The sequence below is a fragment of the Teleopsis dalmanni genome, chromosome 1, assembly GCF_002237135.1.
Source record: "Teleopsis dalmanni isolate 2A chromosome 1, ASM223713v2, whole genome shotgun sequence".
In the NCBI taxonomy this organism is placed as follows: Eukaryota; Metazoa; Arthropoda; class Insecta; order Diptera; family Diopsidae; genus Teleopsis; species Teleopsis dalmanni.
In genome coordinates this window covers 104,099,120-104,119,260 of record NC_051846.1, presented here as the reverse complement: position 1 = coordinate 104,119,260, position 20,141 = coordinate 104,099,120, and the positions used below count along the sequence as shown (strand labels likewise).

General features: G+C 31.3%; 1 protein-coding gene across 1 annotated transcript in view; it reads right to left on the bottom strand.

Moving 5' to 3' along the window:
- Positions 1 to 9,109: 9,109 nt before the first annotated feature.
- The window catches only part of LOC119664073 (E3 ubiquitin-protein ligase HUWE1), a 99,772-nt gene continuing 88,740 nt past the window's right edge, over positions 9,110 to 20,141 (bottom strand). The window contains exons 13-14 of the mRNA XM_038073635.1: positions 9,305 to 9,826; positions 9,110 to 9,250 (exon numbers count right to left, since the gene is read on the bottom strand). Of these exons, the coding sequence (XP_037929563.1) occupies positions 9,110 to 9,250; positions 9,305 to 9,826 (663 nt within the window). The remainder of the gene's footprint in view (positions 9,251 to 9,304; positions 9,827 to 20,141) is intronic.

Below are 20,141 nucleotides of genomic sequence, written 5' to 3'. Positions count from 1 at the left end.
TCAAATGAACAGTTATCTTTCCAATCCTTTTTTGTTTGGTTCTGCATAGATAAAATTAAATGACAAAAAAAAATTTTTTTTCCAACTTACGTGCAACAACAACAATAAAAACATGTTTTTATGTAATATGTATAAAAACTTTCGTTGTGTAAATACTTTTGACTATGGCTGTGTATATTTTTAAATATTAAAGTTCTAGCAAAAACAGTTAAATACAATTGTCTAAAAAAACTCAATAAATCTGCTATAGTTGTTAGTTGTGTTTATATGTTTGTAGCTAAAATCGCAGAACATTTGTATTATATTTCGTCTTTCCCCTTTGCGTGCAGAAAAGTTGTCCGTTGCTAGTGTGTTCACAAATTTTTGTCATTAGTTGGCTCAACAGAAAAATGAACAAAATAATGTGCGTGTACTCATGTTTGTAACATGAGAAATAGAGATTTATGTAGTGGGAATTGTATGAGAATTATTTTCTGTTCTATTCGAATATTAACTGCCTGCATACGAATCCAACATGTTTATTTGACGAAGCACTTGGTTGTGCGGTTAAATCTGCAGTACACATTTCAGTACATTTCTTTAAATTTCGTCTCTCCTCTTTTAGCTATAGCACCGGCGAATATCAGCTGCATGATATGCGGAAAAGTTGGTCGCACATTCATTCATACTTTGCAAGTGTGTTCGATTTTGTTTGATCACTGCATCAACATGTATGGTTCTGAGTACAAGCTCTTTAGTTTGATAAAATTTGGTTTGATGTTATATGAAGTATGTGAAAAATTGTGTTATTTATTTTTTTATTCCATATTAATATAATATTAAACTTATATACAGTGGCTCACAGCTGATATCGTGCAAGCAATATTTTTGTAGATTTAGTCGTGAAAATCCAAAATTTTGTTCAAAATAAAAAATTTTAAATATGCAACTTTAAAGAATGTTTAGTTTTTATTATAAAATAAAAAAAAATTTAGCAAAAATATCAATATTCAAGAAGTTAAGTGAACAAAAACAAACATACACCAAATTCTGACCTCACAGCTTATTTCGTGCAATACATTTTTTTAGAAAATTAATCACTTTTGGCATAAAAAAGTGAATTTTAGTATTTAGTGGGATAGTCCTTTTGTTTAATTACTGTCTCCAACCTTGAACGCATTGAAATAACTAATTTTTGAGTATATTCCACTGATATTTTTTGCCATTAAAATTTTAAAGCAGCTTTCATACTTTCCTTGCTATAAATGTTATGTTTTCTTATGTTAGTTTCCAGAATATGCCATAAATTTGCTATGACACTAAAGTCAGGTGATTGGGGAGGTGTTTGGATGATGTGTGGACAATTCCCAACAAGCCAAGTCTGCACAACTTGTGCTCAGAGGCGAGGCGTCGAATGGTTCAGAGTGTTCATTGAACACCTTTACAAAGCTTCCTTTTTAGATTTTTTTTTTAGATACTTAACATTTTTTATAATAGCTTTTCCAAACAGATTAACATAAACACAAAACGTAGAATACAAACAAAATCACACATATGTTAGATACACCCAACATTGCTTATAATTAATAAAAGAGAAAACACATTCCTCTTGAAATATACTAAGGTGCAGAATAAAAACTGCACCGCGTTGCTTACAAAGCATGCAAATGAAATAACATTCACATTGGGACTATGTTCAATATTGAATACACAACACAAAACATACAAACAAATATATGTACGTAAAAAATCTTAACTCTTAAATTAATGCGTGCAAGCAGTTCAATAAAAAAAGTGCACTTCCAATGTTATGCAAAGTAAATACAAAAGAGAAAAGAAATGACTGAGCGAAAATCGCTTTACATTTGACGAGAGGATCATTCCACTAAACTGAACCAAAAGTTTATACAAAGCGTGCAAATACAATCAAAGTCACGGTTGCTGTTTTATATGGGGAAATGGTTCAGTATAAAAACTGAACCGGGCATTGTAAATACAAAGTAAAACAGTAAATGAATGCTTGAGAGTTTCTTACTCTTATATAGAGGTTGGAAATAAATCAAAACAAAGTCATTATTGCAATTTTATACTAGCAAATGGTAAAGGTAAAGAAAGAGATTAAAGAAATTTGAAGTGAAAAATAATATTTAGAAATGGATAAATGTGTGATTAAAGATTTGATTCAATGTCTTTTTTTAAACGATCTTCTGAAAAAAAGATTTTAATTCATAAAACGAATAAACCAACTCCAGATATGAAGAATTTGATACCTGTTGTAAAAGTGTCGAAATCTATGGTAAGTCGTCTTTTTCCTACAGCTACAGCTTTATGGTAAAAAAAACCAGTGGATCACAGGCTGCGAACATTTAAATAAATTGTTTTATTGGTCTTGTACGCTATTTGCTTGTGGAAAGGACAAAACTTAGAAGTAGGGCAAATACGTTATAGTTAGAATTCTGTTTTGATGAAATTGTGAACACCTTGTCAAAAAGCTGACGCCTCGCTACTGCTTGTGCTTCAGATCGTTATCCTGGTAAAAACAGAAATTGTTAATTATGCCTAAATATTCGGCACTTTTATGCAAATTTTGCTTTAAAATATTAAGATACACTTCTTTATCCATTGTTGATTCTATAAATTGTAGATTACCTACTCCTGCCATTGATCTACGATATATACAGTCGGAGTCATAAGTCTATAAGCAGGCAGTAAGAATAACTTTGTTTGAAAATATTTTCCAGAAAAATGATTTTATGGGAAACATATTCTATTGTTTTTTTATTACATTCAATGCACAATGTTTTCGCCAAGTTTTTTTGCATTTATTCAAAAAACAACCGAGATAACGATGATTTTATTATCAAAGGTAACAAAACAAGCGATCAAAAGTCTATCAGCACTAATTATAAAGTAACTTTTTAGTGTAAATTCCTGATTTTTTATGCAATTTAGTAACTAGTTGGGTAACCGTAATGCATAAAAACTTGCACTGGCATGTGATAGTATTGGGGTGTAAATCAGCGGCAGGAGTAGGTAGTCTACAATTTATAGAATCAACAATGGATAAAGAAGCAAAATTTGCATAAAAGTGTCGAATATTTAGGCATAATTAACAATTTCTATTTTTACCAAGATAACGATCATGCGATAAGTTATTACGAAGTTCAACGCAGTGATCGCCTTACTTGCACATTTGCCGATGACAAATGCTCCATCCTTTGCAACTGTGAAAAGCCGGTACAATGATTTAAATCGTGGCCGCAGTTCCAAAATAAGCATAAGTTCTATCAGCATATATAAAATATTCCACGATCATTTAGCCGTAAGAAAGGTTTATTCTCGTTGGATCCCCATCATTTAACAAAATCAAAAAAAGATGCTCGTGTCAATTGGTGCAAATGCTCAAGAAATATAATGGCGGTGATTGAAAAGACGTATACGAATATAAGATTGTAACAGGTGACGAATCATGGATATATGCGAATGAACCGGAAACAGCAGTCGACTGTATGGGTCTGTTTGGTGTCAAGATAAACCAAATTCAAGAAAGGTTGTTTGCGCTCGAAGCACTTTGAAACAAATGGTTGCATATTTTTTCGGGAAAACTGGTCTTGTGTCAACTAGACGAGTACCATTACAGGGACATAAAACGATCACTTACGAATGGTATACAACCATTTGTTTACCGGAAGTCTTTAGAGAAATACGGAAAACAAACAAGCGCCGTCGGATCATTCTCCATCAAGACAATGCGAGTGCTCACACATCCCGTCTAACAACCGACTATTTGAACATTCAAAAAATCGGATTGATAAACTCCTGATTTGGCATCCAATGATTTCTTCTTATTTGCGAACGTCAAGAATAAATTGCGTGGACAACGATTAATGTCAGTGGAAAAAGCCGTTATTGCATTTAAAAACTATGTTTTGGAGGTGATTGAAGAAGATTGGAAAAAATGCAACAATTAGATAGATAGGCCACAATTACTGCTGACGAGATTGAACTATATTCTGAAAGATTTAAAATCAAGATACCATTAGTTAGATCAGAAGTTCCTAACCTTTTTTTGACCAAAAACCAGTATGATATTTTTATTTTTGTAACTGTATGAATATTTCAACATGCTTTACGCATCTCTGGTATAATGTATTATAAATTATATAAGAACATAGGTATATTATATAGGCTATAAAATAGGTTTATAATTACTTGGACATTTTTTGTGCTTATTTTTTATTAAGTGAGGACAAACTATAAGCTATGTATCCATATCTGTTAAATTTGATTCACAGACCATTTTTAACCATCTCGTGGATCACCGCTTGGGAACCATTGAGTTAGATGAACGATCTATCGTTATATTTATAGCGTAATTCTTTAAAAACTTTATGATCGATATTATAAGGTGATTTGCTATATTGAACTGACAGAAAGATTTATTTATATACAAAACATTTAATTGCCCAGCAGGTTCTTTACTTACTATGAACTCTTATAGTAGAAATAAAAAATCAGTTTTTCTGCTGCAAACCATTATTTGGCATATGAAAGATAAAGTTTTGACGTTTGCTGTCCTTCAATTAACTGATTTTACTATGTGGTTTATTGGTGTATTGTGAGAGTGATAAAGGCTTTCAAAAAACTTACTAAATTTCTAAACTAACTCTTACAAGTAATTATAAGATCGTTAGTCTTACAACGATAGAAAAAGTTTCGTGAGATAGCAGAGATGACAAACATATTATATGAATGTGTATCGAATATTTTCCATGAATATTTGGGTATTAAAAACCTAGGTGTCGCATTTGCTAACAATTGACGAAAAACATCAACAGCTCACATGTCAATGAAAACTGTGGCAAAGTTAATGAATTACAGTATGAATTGCTTCTTCACCCACCATATTTTCCAGATTTAGCTCCCATTGACTATTACCTGTTCCATACTTGAAAAGCTGACTCCAGGAAAAGAAATTTGTATCAAATGATAAAGTGGAATGAGAAATTGAGGTAAATTTTGGAGGACTTGATAAATCGTATTATTTAAAATCTATCCAAATATTAAAAGATCGTTGGAGTCGATATATCGAGTTAAAGGTGGACTACAGTGAAACATTTAAAATATAATTTTCCAAAAAAAAAATACGTTTTAATTACTTAAGCCGAATATTTATTAATCCACCTAGTATATAATACTTGAATAATATTTGCAAAGTTAAAAAACCTTGAAAAATGATTTTGTAATTATTTTTTTGTTTATTATTATTTTTTGTTTTTTTTTTAATTTGTTAAAGAAATTTGATTTAGATCAATAGTGTAAAAATGCTTTTGCTAATGCAAATTTATTGTCAGGAATGTGTTTTCTATAAGCTTATAAACTGGCAAGTTTCATCAATGTGCCAATAGATTATTTTAAGGGTGTGGAAATGAAATGTATGTTATATAAAAAATTATGTTTTGTGAGAGTTAATATACAGTATTTAGTACTTGCAAGCTAAAATTTTGGACGCGGCGATGGATTTGTAATATTTAAATTGTTAAGGACAATATTTTTTTTTTGATTTAAGTATTATAATTTTAATATAATTAATATTTAGTTATAGCAAAATAATAAAAAATTTAAAACAAAATTACTTTTGAAAAAACAAATAATTTTTTTTTTCAAATAAATAATGTAAACATTAAAATTATAGCATACTGTTTTCGTGTAAGTATGTAAGTACAACAACGGTACATTTTTACAAAACCTTTATTTATTGATGCGCGATTAATAAGAATATTTTGTAGAAACATAAAGCGTGAATACTAAAGAGTAGTTTTAAAGAATATTTCTTAAAGTTTATATTGTTCATTTGTTTAAGTATTCTGTACATGCTTAGTACGTTTCACTAGGATACTGTTTATTTTTGTTTACTGCATTGAATAAATTCGTTATAGTCTTATTCTAGAGTTTAGATGATCATGTTGTAGATATCGAAGGCGATTTATACTTACTATTGCAGTTACTGAATCTTTTTACAGCCGTGGAATTTTATGGTGAAATTTTCAGTAAAGTCTTATTTTAGTTAAAAATATTCTCTGCAAAATTAATTCTTTTTGAAAAGTAGTTTTCCGAAAAAGTGCCATGTGGTCAACCACACGCTGGGACTCTATAAATTTTTTTCTCTTTGATAGTACAAACATTTATATGCGTGTTTTGATCCCAAGTATGGTATTTAGTTACTTTTATGTTGAAGTAAGTATCATTGTAAGTTGTATAAAGTACACGTAAGTGTAAAATTCAATGTTTTATGCTTTTCAAATATTTATTAATCTAAGAATATACTTGAATTATTACATATGTATTGTATTATGTAATAAGAAATAAGCTACTTACTTCGTTGTCTACGATCAATGTAATATTGTTTATTTTCATAGAAAATTTTAAAGCAATTTTCTACATGACCATTTAAATGGCACTTTTCATATATAAAAACTGTGATTTTTGGTGTACGAACAATACAGCGGTGGCGATTTTCCAATACAGCGGTGGCGATTTCTCGGAAGATAAACATATTCTGATGCACTGTGAGCTTTCTTTTTCGAATCATCGTAAGCGGTGGCTTCTGTAATGAACAAAGAGTTCTTTGATGCAAGAAAAAGGTTTCTGGCAATCAAATTCTTGAAGTTTAGCTGAGGCATCGGTTTTCTGTTGTTAGAAGGGAATGGGAAGGTAATGTATGGGAAGGGAAGCATTAACTACAGCGCTATCTAAACACTATACCCATAATGGCCACCATTGTTTGCTTACATTCCTGATACGATAGTTAGCAACTTCATTGTCATGTAAATCGACGCCGCTTATGAGTTGGTAGTAGCTGTTAATAACTTAAGGCTGCGGGACGCCAACCTTTTTATTCTCTCTGCTATAGTGTTGCACATTTACTATGGGTTCAACGGAATCATACAGTATGTTGCAATAGATACTCACAATGGCTCAATAATACCTTTACAACAAATGCACCGATTCCCAAGTGTTTGTTGTATTTGTCAGTTGCACTGGAGTAAGGCAGAATCCCGAAGATATACCCACTACCCAAGGAAAGGGTTCATAGCTTATAACCGAAACATATTGGTTTTACAAGTTCCACTGTGAATAGTTGCGACTCAGGCATTTCTACAACACCACCATAATCTTGTACATTTGATTCGTATACAACTTTAGTAGTACCAAAATACTCTCTCACAATTAGACAAACGGAATTCAAAAAAGGAGAACAAAACACAAAAGTCGCTGTAATGTTTGTTGATATTTCATCATCGTCAATCATTTCATTGTCCGATTCACCAGCAACATTATCAGGTGGCAAACATTATTATTCAATAGTTAGCAGCGTGTCACTTGGCACTACTGAGTCATCTTCGCTTCAATTGTCAATAATATGCAATAGTTCCTGATTTCTTAGATATCTTAGGCACGACATTATAATTTTATTAACCGTAAAAAAATGACGACAGAACTTTTTGCATGAACAAATGTAAGCCCTGTATAAAACAATCAAATTCATACTAACTCAACCAGCAATCAAATTTTAAAATAGACTTTTTACTATTATACATAGTAAAAAACACAAGATTAAGTAAATCAGAAGAGTATGTTATTCATCAGAGAGATTAGTCTCATTTTATTTCATTATCTAAGGCAAACATTTGTATTGCATTGTTTCATCATCATAGCATTATGGGACCCAGCGTGTGGTTCAGCACACGCCTTTTTTCGCCGGCGTCTGGTGGCAAGTAACTGTTACTACGGCGCCGGCAAAAATCACGAAAATTATATTTGGACTTTTGTGAACACATGTTTTAACAAATAAATTAGTTTTTATTTTTGTTTATTTTAATTTTCATTTGATTAAAAAAAAACATTTTTTTGTATACTTTTTATTTATTATTTATTGACCAGGTAAACTCATGGACAGATGAAAACTGTTCGAAATTCGTATTTTTATAATATTAAGATATCAAACTAAGTAACAAAAAAAAAAGAAACATTGAATTAATCACTTTCACATATTTTTAAAAAAATTTCAAAGCTAGACATGTGGTGTACCAAACAGAGGTACAAAATGGTTTACAGCAACTTAGGATTTATCAACGACACTTATAAGAGAAGATAGGTGTACACTCCAAGTTAGGATAGTACCATTTCCACCTTGGAACATTCTACAATTTACGAAGAAAGTTAAATTTTTATGTATTGACAAAGTATTTAATTGAAAACAAACTGCATTGAAACTAACTAAAATAAAGTGTGCTTCTATATCAAAAAGTAATTAGCGGAATAAGAAATTGGAAATAATTAATCCAAAGACCGTCCAATTTTTTTACGGAATGCTTTTTAACGGGGCACAACGCAGCACTAAATTTTGGAATAATCGTGCTAATAGTGCTATTGATAAAATAAATAAATATTTCGTTAGCATTAATGATTCACTTAATGTCTCTTGAAAGTATAAGGCTTATTATTGTGACACAGTTTCATTTCAAATCTTGTCAGGTCAACTTCAAGATATGTTAACTATGTTCTTTACATTCTTTACATTTCTACAGAAAATTTATTGTTATGTTTTCATCTACATATAGTCAGAAGTCGTTTAAGTGGAAGTTGCTGCTGTTTATTAATGAAACTACATTCTGCATTGAACTGAATAATATATCCCATAGCAATATATTTATACAATTAGCCATACTACATTAAAGTTCTAGAAATGAAACTAAATAAATTGAAAGGATATCAATGCCAATTTTAAGTGATATGTAGATTGTAAGATATAGACTTGTCAGTATAGAGTGGATCCCTATAATTTAATCAAAAAATTATAAATAATTTCAGTAAAGTAACGAAATTTAATTAAAAAAGAATTATCACTTCTTTAGCACAAAACACTAAATTCAAAAACATAATTTAAGGGGTGCTTAGTTTGGTGTTTTCACAATTATCATAAACTTACCGCTTATACATTAATTCTCTATACATTACTATAAAAAAGAGTTGCCATAAACTAACATTATTATTGTTATTTTATTTTTTTGTTTAATTGAGAATTTGGGAAATAAAAACACTATTTTAAAAAATTAGTTTTAAAAATTTACTTACTGAGTGTATTTGATTGTGAATTATCGAAACGACTATTATTTCTGGATTCCCACTCTCTCCGTAAATTTTGCGCCTCTGCTGCAAGATCCGGTGGCAAACTAGCCATTTGTGATTCTTCCATATCAGTTAAAATCTATTTAAAATATGTTAAAAACAATTCATTTTAAAAATTACTTTAAATAATTACGGTTTGTCTTAAAGAATCTGGCAGATTTTGAAAGAATGCGGCAGCATCTACGGGATCATCAGGATTAACAGATTGTGCTGCTTGCCTTTGTTGTTCTATTCTTTGTTGTAATAGTACCTCTGACTGGATATTTGGAGGCAATGCGGCTAGAAATTCTGGATTAACTTCAAGTATACAGTCATGAGCAACTTGAATTGCATTTTGTTGCGCTCTCTGTCGGCTACGTTGCATTCTTAAATGTTCTTGGATTACCTCCTCTCGCATTTCACTTGGTAATGCTGCCAAAAAAGATGGATCTACACCATCCGGAACAACTAAATCTCCAAGTGCCGCTCGTACTTCAGGACTAATTTCGTTTATAATTTGATTCCTGGTTTCACTTCTATTTAACGATGGCACTACATTATTCTCGGATGGTTGTGCAGAGTAATCTTGTTCAGGAGAAATTTCAATGGATACATCTTCTGGTATATATAGGCTAGCAGTAATATTTTGTACATTATGAGTGCTTTCTGAAATAGACTTTATATACAAATGTGATATGAATAAAATTAAACAATATGTTTTATGTATTGCATATGCGGTATTTGTTAGAATTAACTTTTATAATTATACCAAATTTTATAATTTGGTATAAAAATTTTTATAATTTCTTTAATTAGGCAATGTTATATTAATAATATTGAAGCGAAAAACATTTTTATTATATTAAAACGAAATCACAACCGATAGCCATACAATAGGTCTAAGTACTGTAACGACACTTTTGGGGTGACGTTCAAAAATATAATTTTTGGTGGGGTATCCTTAGCCGTCGTCCAGGGTCGTAACAATAAAATTTATATTCGGTGATCCTTTATTTACTCAAAAAAAAAACAAAAAAAAATACGTATCAAACAAAATACGTTTATAATTCAAATAAATCTTTACGTATATAAACAAAAAGAAATATTTTTATAACTTGAAGAAAATATTTTTGACAAAGATCGAAAGTATCGCGCGTGAATATATTATAGAGGTGTTTCCTTGTTTCCTGAATACATGAATTGTACACGAGATCACTGTTGTATAAGATAACGATGCTTCTGCGGTTGGCTTTGATTTATGTGTTGAGAAGACACCTGGCAGGACCGCATGGCGTCTTGGACTTCTCTTCTCCTTTTCGTAAACGACGGATGCTCTGTACTAAAAAATATAATAATTTCGCTGAATGAGCCAGATTAAAGAAAAAAAATGATAACTTAATAATTTGACCGAATGGGTTAGGTCTATACTACTTTGGCTGAATGAGCCAGGTTTTGGTTTAATGGACCAGTGAATAATCCAGCGTACTTGTCACTTTCAAAGTGAAAATCCAAGTCCCCGATCATATCAAATGCGTGTTCTTTTATATAAAATATGCCGGAGCTTTGATCTTTTTGCTGTATTTATGTTACTTTTTTTCGGATTTTTGTGCTTTTCTTGTGTAGTTTGTGTTGTGTTCAAGAAAAGTTTTCATGCTTTGACATTTCTTGTTGTTTGTAAATGTTTGTTACATTTACTTTTATATTTACTTTACATTTAAATTTAATAAAATTTGCTTAGATAAATAAATATAACTAATTAATGAAATTAAAATTTTAATAATAATTTTGTAAAATTATTTGATTATTAATATTAAATATATTAATAAAATAAATATGAGTGACTTTAATATTAGTATAAATATGTAAACAGAAATTTGGTGTAAAAATTTCCGTCCTTACAGTACTTAATCCTCTCATATAGCAAAATGGAAAGTTGTTTTGTAACATCCGATTAATAACTTTTTCACCACAAATAACCACTAATAATCGAAAAGAAATTATAGAGGCTAATTTCGCGGTCGTCCCAAAAATTAATAATAAGTAATTTCAATTATTTGGTATATATATTTATTATTATTAACATTAATTAGTTGTTCTTCTGTAGTATGCATACATTTACATAAATAAAGCAACTTCAATAAATATACTTTGTTGCTAAATAGTCTAAAAAGACTATATAATTTACTTTGTAATGCACAGCTACATGAATTATGCCTGGCCAGCACATTCCTGTTGCTTAAGCACACATGAAGCAGCAATGCTTTCATGTTATTTAAAACCACGCTATGTGCGATAAGATATTATGTATGCATGCTTTACCATTCCCTTAGATACATAATAAGTGCTAGCGTAAGCTATTATTGTATGTTAAGTTTAGCTCTAAGCTTATGAAGCGGAGCATAAGTACACATTCAATCTTAGACAAGCATACTCAGTGGATGCTATATTAAATAATAATGTTAAAATTAATATTAATAAATAATTAATAATAAATGAGTTGCAGTTTAATATTAATAAATAATTGATAATAAATGAGTTGCAGTTCACACCACACTTCATTTTGCATACTACCACACTAATATTTAGTGACACATGTTTACATTTCCGTTTTGCCTATCGGTACCACCATGATTTACCAACGAAAAGTACAATTAACATACATATGCATTAGCTTTTTCTATTGATTATTGCACAGAAGAAAGTGTTTAGTATTTGGCTTCATAATTTTATCAGCACAGCGTGAACAATTTTAGTGTTTTGCGAATTATCGCGTTAATATTTATTGTTGATTAATGCATAATTCGATGGTTTGTAAACTATAATTTTCTCTGTGTTTAGTTTGAGTTACAACTGCTTAAATTAGTTAAAAAATAATTGTTGGGTTACAAATGCTTACATCACTACTCATACTCAAGCTACAGCTGGTGTCATATGCTGCAAAATAGGAAATAACTTTTATGTGCACCACATTATGTAGGGCTGGTGAAAGCCACCGCCAATTCTTTGAAACATCTCGTGTTGCACACGGAAAATAAAGCAAACATTGCCAATTTTGGTAAACTCACATTGAGACATTAGAGCGAAATGTAGCGTAATAAAAAAGCAAATACTTCAATGCTGTTGGTAATAATTCAGTTGTTAAAATATTATTTTACTACACAATAAATTGCCATTTACACAATTAACGGATAAAATAAAATAATTAATGAGATTCGCATGGGAACCCCTAATTTTTTTTTTTAACTAAACTTAAGTAGTTGATGTGTATAAGTGGTGAAAGTAAAAATATTTAAATTAAATTTTTTTTAATTAAATAAAATGTAAATATAATTCTCAAAAAACATTTAGGATTGTTCAATAATCATCGATTAATGCCTACACCGATTGCACTTAATTTAAAAAGAAAAAAAATTTGTTGTACACAAACCTTGTGTATTAGGGTGCCATTAAGGTATATGGGCAAATTTTTTTCGAAAAATCGGTTGACAGCACCCCCAGTCAGTTCATTTTATTAAAAAATTAATCTTAAATTTTATTTCAATTAGATAAGTGGAAAAGGTGCCCCAAGAGCCCCAAGAATTGGAAAATAACGATTTTTTCCATAAAATTCATCTTTGATTGCTTATATCTCCGACATATTTAATTTTACATAAAAAGTGTTATAGGTCAAGAACAAAACTATTTTATTATAGAAAAATAACTTCTTGTGATAGTATGGAGAACTAAATATTATCTTCCTTATCTTTACAGACAACAATTCGATATTTTTACCGACCATGAACCAATAAAATAATTATACAGTATATGCTCGGTTATATGAATGCTCGATTAAGTAAACACCCCATTATGTGAACAAAAAATCGTCGAAAAATTTAGCACGTGGTATTCTATAGCGTGAACGAGGTGATGATTCAATTACGTGAACAACTAAAAATGTTTATTCTTGGTTTTATATTTTTGTTCAAAGGCTTACAAATAATATATAGAAATCAATTTCTGCTTTTATCAGTCAGCATTACAATGCAGCGAAAAGTTTTACATTATGTAATCATTATATGACTTGATTAGAAGTTTAGAAAGTGGATCATCGGTTACATCGATTTCAAAAAAATACTGCACATCAAAATCTTCAGTTAGTGCGATAAAAAAAATAAAACAAAGATTTTAGATGCCACAGATGCCTAAAGTCGAGGCAAAATTATATGAATGACTCTGTGCACAACGAAGTAGAAGTTTTCCAGTCTCTCGTAAAATATTGAAAACAAAAGCAAAAGAGATAAATAAAATTTTTAAAGAAAATAATTTTTTGGCAAGCGATGGATGGGTACAGACGTTCAGTGAAGATTTGGATTAAAGTTTCTAAAAAGTTCAAGGGAAAAGTTATCTTCGAGTTTTTTTTATTTTATTTATTTATTTAAAAAATGCTTTAAATGTCAAAAAACCCTATTATTGCATCACCTTATAACTAACTTAAAAACTAACAAAAGAAAAAGAGATAAAAAGAGATATTATTTACTCAATATATAACAATTTATAATTTATTAAATAATAAAGCGAAAAAAAAAGTATAAAATCAAAAAAATAAAAAAGAAAGAGAAGAAATTGTATTAAAAATTATATAAAAAATTAAATTAAATTAAATTAAAGAATAAAAAAAAATTTTAAATTTAAGATTAAAAATTTAGAATAGAAAAATAAACATTACAAACAGAAAGTTAAAAAACAAAAACAAAACAAAAAATGACAATTAAAGAAAAACATCAATTAAAAAAAAAAAACAACAAGAAAAATAGAAATAATTGTCAGAACGAGTAGTGTCAATATAATTCATTAATTAGCAGTTTTTTAAAAGCTCCTACTCTTGTTGTGTTTCTGGTTTCACATGAAAGCGAATTCCATACTCTGACAGAAATTTTTTTTTTTTTTTTTATTTTTATTTTCTTATATTGCGATCTGTCAATTCAGAGTAGACAATAAACAATATTTAAAAGTGACTAAATACTTAAAAGTCCGTTTTGAGCTTGAATGGACTGAGCTCAGTAGCACATCCGTCTGTTGAAGTCGGACACATTTAAGTTCCAATGGCGTTTGTTTGCGGAGGCGTGTGAACGTTCTTCCTTCTGCTATAATTCTGCTCATAAAGTGGTTGGGATGATGTAACATACGTTTTTTGTGTTTACTGGCTTGGCTTTTTATGACATCCTTAACTACCGGAACGTTGAGATCGCGTTGTATACATTCATTTGTTATATATCTAGGAGCATCTAAGATTAATCTAAGGGTTTTTGATTAAAAACGTTGGATAATCTCAATATTTGAAGATGCAGCAGTTCCCCAGAGTTCAATGCCATATGTCCAGATTGGTTTGAGTATCGCTTTGTAGATAAGAAGTTTATTTTCCACGGAAAGCTTTGAACTTTTGTTCAGTATCCAGTAGAGCTCCCGCAGTCTGATGCCAAGTGCTTTTCTTTTGGTAAAAATATGGTGCTTCCAAGTTAGTTTTGTGTCAAAGTGTATTCCTAAATATTTCACTTGGGTAGATTGAGGGATTAAAATATCGTTAAGGCGTACCGGTGGGCAATTTTTCCTTCTCATTGTAAAGGTTATTTGTGAAGACTTAGTCTCATTTGCTTTTATTCTCCAGGTTTTAAGCCACTGTGAAATGTTATCTAGCGCTCGCTGGAGTTTGTTGGATGCTAACTGGTGATTTTTGTCTGAAGTAATTACCACAGTATCATCGGCAAAAGTTCCAATCTCAGTACCAACGGTGGTAGGCAAGTCGTTAGTGAAGAGTAAGTATAACACAGGTCCCAAGATACTGCCTTGTGGCACTCCAGCCTGAATTGGCTGCAAAGTTGATATTTCATCCCCCTGTTTTACGAAGAAATATCGTGATTCGATGTAAGATTTTAAGAAAATATAGTAATTAGTTGGGAGCATCTGTTTAAGCTTAAACAATAGGCCGTTATGCCAAACTTTATCAAATGCCTGGGACATGTCCAGAAATGCTGCTGTGCAGTACTTCCTTTTGTCAAATGCTGTATGTATAACATTAACCACTCTGTGTACTTGCTCTATTGTACTGTGCTTTTTTCTAAAACCAAATTGATATTCCGGAATTAGTCTCCTTCTATTGACAATGGGCATTAATCTGGTAAGAAATAAATTTTCCAACAACTTTGACATAACCGGTAGAAGACTAATTGGTCTATATGACTTAACATCTTTTGCCGTTTTCCCAGGTTTGAGTATCATGGTAATTTGAGCCACCTTGAATTGGGGAGGGATAAAGCCTTTTGTGACAATAGAGTTAAAAATGTTTCGCAGCAGTACAATTGCTTCATCTGGTAACTCCTTTAATATTTTTGAAGTAATTAGGTCATAGCCGGGTGCTTTATTTATTTTTAGTTTTTTGATTTCGAATTTTATGTCGAAAATGGAGAATTTTCGTATTGGAAGGTCCAGTTGGTGCGTTTGCTGTAATACCTCTTTAATCTCTTCAGTTATACTATTTGGGGCTTCATTAATGTTTGGAATAGAAACTGAAGACAGATGGTCCGTAAATACACTGCATTTTTCTGTATCTGTTTGGCCCCATTGCCCAAGTTCGTTTTTTACTGGTGCATTGTGCGTTGATGTCTGTTTCTTAATTGCTCGCCAGAGAGAGTAGTTGGTGGAAGTAGTTGCGTCTAGTCTTTGGAGATTTCTTTGTATTTCCAAATTTCTGGTTGTTTTCAGATGTTCTTTTAGATTTTTGATCAGCACATTAAAAAGTTTTTTATCTTTCGGAGATTTGGTTTGTTGCCAGCGCCTTCTCGCTGCTCTTTTGGCTCTTATAAGTTCTTGAGTCGTACTACATAATGGTGTGGCGAATTGTTGCATGTTTGAAGGCGTGGATCTCCAGGCTGATTGTTGAATACTCCTTATAAGATGTTCGGTTGCAAACGCAATTTCTTCGTCTGTTTTAAGCGCCATTTTTACATCAAGTAATGACTTAAGTGTATGCCGAAAGGCATCCCAGTTGGTTAATTTGTTGTGCAGAATGGATAAAGAAAAAACTTGTTGTGGAAATGAAGTTAAATCTTGGAATAATAAATAAAAGAGATCTATTAGATCGTGTTTGTTGCAGACAATTGAAAAGGTATTCAGGTGATTTAGCATTAACCAATTTAAACAGAAACAGACAGACACGAATTTTAATAAACTGTTCAATGTCACAACCTAAGATTGCATTCCTGAAATTACCCAGGTGATCAAATCTTCTGAGACCGTAAACATATCGTGTCATAGAATTGGTTAGATTTCTTAACTTTGTAAGAGACACCGCGTCTAATTTGGAATAAACTAACGAGGAAAACATAATAATAGGGATTATTAACTGTTTTACCAACAAGCAGCGAGTAGCAACAGGGGTAAATCTCGCTGATAGATTAAGATATCTGAAGCAAGGGTATACTTTCCTAACAACTTGATTGATATGGTCACAAGCATGTAAGTTAGTATTTAGATGGAAACCTAAATATATTACAGAAGTATTGTATTCAATAAATGATTGCCCAATAGACGCTTGAGGCAAACCATTGACATCTATTTTTAATCTACTTATTGGCAAAATAGTTTTTTTTTTGGCATTAAGTAGCATGATCTTTTCAACGGCCCAAGTGTTAATATTATTTAAATCAACATTTATCTTTTGAATTAGATTACCTTGTAAAATCACAAGAAATGTACATTTGGATGTCATTAGCATACCCATGCAATTTAGTATACTTACAAATGGAAAAGACATCATTTATATAAATTAAAAACAAAAGGGGACCCAGGACTGACCCTTGAGGAACTTCTGTGTGAAGATTTTTAAAAGTCGAGAACTCATTCGATACCACAACAGACTGCGATCTTACACTTAAATAGCTAAAGATAAATTTTGCCGCCGACTTAGAAAATAAGGAGTTGAAAAGTTTTTTGCAAAGCAAAGAATGATCAACGCGGTCAAAAGCCTTGGAAAAATCAAGTAGACATAGATATGTAATCAAGTTTTGATCATAGCTGAGTCGAACATCCTCAAGTACTTTCAACATAGCAGTCGTGCAGCTATGACCTTTTCTAAACCCAGATTGTAGAGGGGAAAGCAGCTGAAAACGATCCAGGTGACAACGAATAGCATTAGCCATGATATTTTCACACACCTTCGAGAGCGAGGAAAGAATGCTAATTGGGTGAAAGTCAGAGCATAGGGATGCATTTGACTTTTTTTCAATTGGAATAATTTTTGCAAGCTTCCATGCATTAGGAAATGTTGAGGAAGCAAAACAGTGATTTATTATATGTGTCAGAGGAGAAATAATTGACTGAAGCGTAAGTTTTAAGAACTTCAAAGGAATTTTACCAATACCAATTGCATTTGATTTAATATCATCACGCTATTGAAAACTACTTCTTGACTAACACACTCGAAGCTAAATATACTCTCAGAGTCGGCATGTTCAAGACAAGGAAAAGCAGGATTGACGCTCAATCTACTACCAACAAACGAAACAAAATAATCATTTAAGTTATTGGGATCTAAGGTGCACACAGCTGTGGAGTTTTTTATAATTCCTAAAGATTTAATATTATTCCAGAGAAATTTTGTTTGCAGACGACCTCCAAGTTTGGATTTAAAGAACGTTGATTTGGCTTTATAAATAGCCGCAGAAGCTAAATTCCTAGCCACTTTAAATCGCATCTAATTAAGTGCCGTGGGATATTTCTTCCAAACAGCATATTTTTTATTTTTGTAGTTAATTTTTCGTTTAATATAAGGCTTGAACCAAGGACTAAACGAATTTTTTGCACATACTGTACGATACGGCACAAAACGATGTAAAAAATCTGTCAATATGTTATTAAAGACTCCCAATTTTTCATCTACTGATGCACTAAACCAACATCCACTCCAGTCAACAGAATTTAGTTCACTGAACAATCTCCGAGTATCAATAGACTTGAAGTTCCAAAAAGACAATTGTGTAGGAGTAAATGTTTTAGTCGCATTATAATCAAAAGTCACAAATAATAAGTCATGGTCAGACACAAACGAAATCTGCTCGAAAAACAAAACTTTACTCAAGTCAGAGACAGCAACTAAATCAAGAAGACTAGGTCGTACATTGTTGCCAAACGTAGTAGACATGGAGTTATTTACAACACTTAAACCCGTCGTAGTCATAAGGTCATTTAATTTAGCTGATTTAGCAGAATTTAACAGGAAATCAATATTGAAATCGCCGAATACTGTAAGAAAATCAAACTTAACGGCAATAGGTAGAAGGGAATCAAAGAGAGGATCGCAGGAAAATATTTTGTTAGGGTTATAGGCACAAGTAACTAAAATCTTGTAGTTGCCAGCAAGTACATGCACGCTGATGTGTTCAATTTCAGTTTCCATTGAGGCAGACACTAATTGACCTTTTAAATGTGACTTACAGAAAATAGCCACTCCGCTAAAAACGGTGCTTATGTTATGATCAAACCAAGTCTCGGAAACACAAATGACATCAACTTTGGAGCTTTCAAAAACACTTCTAACATAATCTAATTTAAGGCCAGAGAGGCTTCTTGCATTAAAGTGAACCATATTAACACCACACCGTTGATTCGAAAAAATATTGATAAGTGATTTGTGATCCTGCATATTTAGTAGTTAATGTTTTCAGCTTCCTGTCTAGTTCTGCGTTGTAAGATTTTACATATCACATTCCTACAGTCGTGATCAGTGGAAAGTTAAAGGAGATTAAGCAACTTTTTGGCTTTAACACAATTAACGCATTTGACAAAATCGCTTTTGCACTCCTTATGTGAATGCCCCACTTCACTGCATTTAGCACAAACATGGTCATCTTCTTTCAATACACTCGCCTTATGGTTAAAGCCCCAGCACTTATAGCACCTCATTACGTTTAAACTTTCATATATTATGCATCTATCCCATTTGATGTTGATTCGACGTTCTTTCATAAATTGCTTAAAAGCCTTGCCATCTATTTCAACAATCGCATTAAATGTTTTTTTATAAGACTCATAGACTTTTAACACTTTAATATGTTGAACTATAATATTATTCTGATTTTTTATGGCAAGTACAAGGTCCTCATTTTCTAGCTTTTCACTAATACCCGAGATGAATAATTTGGGGTATCGAAGCGCAGGTGTTTCGATTATATATTGGTCACTTAATTTTTTTTTTATGTCATTTGCAAGAATTTCACGTTCCTTTGAAGTAACACATTTAATAGTAACCCTGCCATCATTTTTAGCTCGAAAACCATTAACCTTCACGTTAAGTTCAGACGGATTAATTTTCATTTTTAAGTCTTTTTTAGTGTCATCACCTAACTGTTTCCTTATAGGTTTCACTGTAATAGGTACAGTAGATGTATTACTCGATTTAAGTTTTTCTGCATAAGATTCTTTCTTATCTTCACATTTTTTAATTTGTTTTAATAATTCGGAACACAATAATTCATTTTCTTTTTTTAAATTATTCGACTAATTTAACATTTTTTGTTCAAATGCCGTAAATTTATTTACGTATGCTTCTTGAACTTTCTTCAGAGCATTGATTCTATCAGAGTATTTAGCCTTTAATAAACACTTAAGTTCATTTTTACTAACTTTTAATGAGTCTTTAAATTCGTTTTTATATTCTTTAAGATGATTATTATTTTTTCCCACATTTTCATTTATTTCCCTAAGTGCAAAGTCAACATTGTGAACATATTGCACACAGTCTTCGCACATGAAATGAATAAGCATTATTATTTATTATTATTAATTATTTAAGCAATTAATATTAAATTGCTCTACACCAGAACATTTGGTAGCTGTGTGATGCCTTGCCGCACACACCCGAACATATTAACCCAGTTTCACCGCGGACGTGTTTTCTCCCAGACCGGCTTAAAAACACGTCCGTTCACTAGAAAATTCTAAGTTTAGTTCTTATTTTG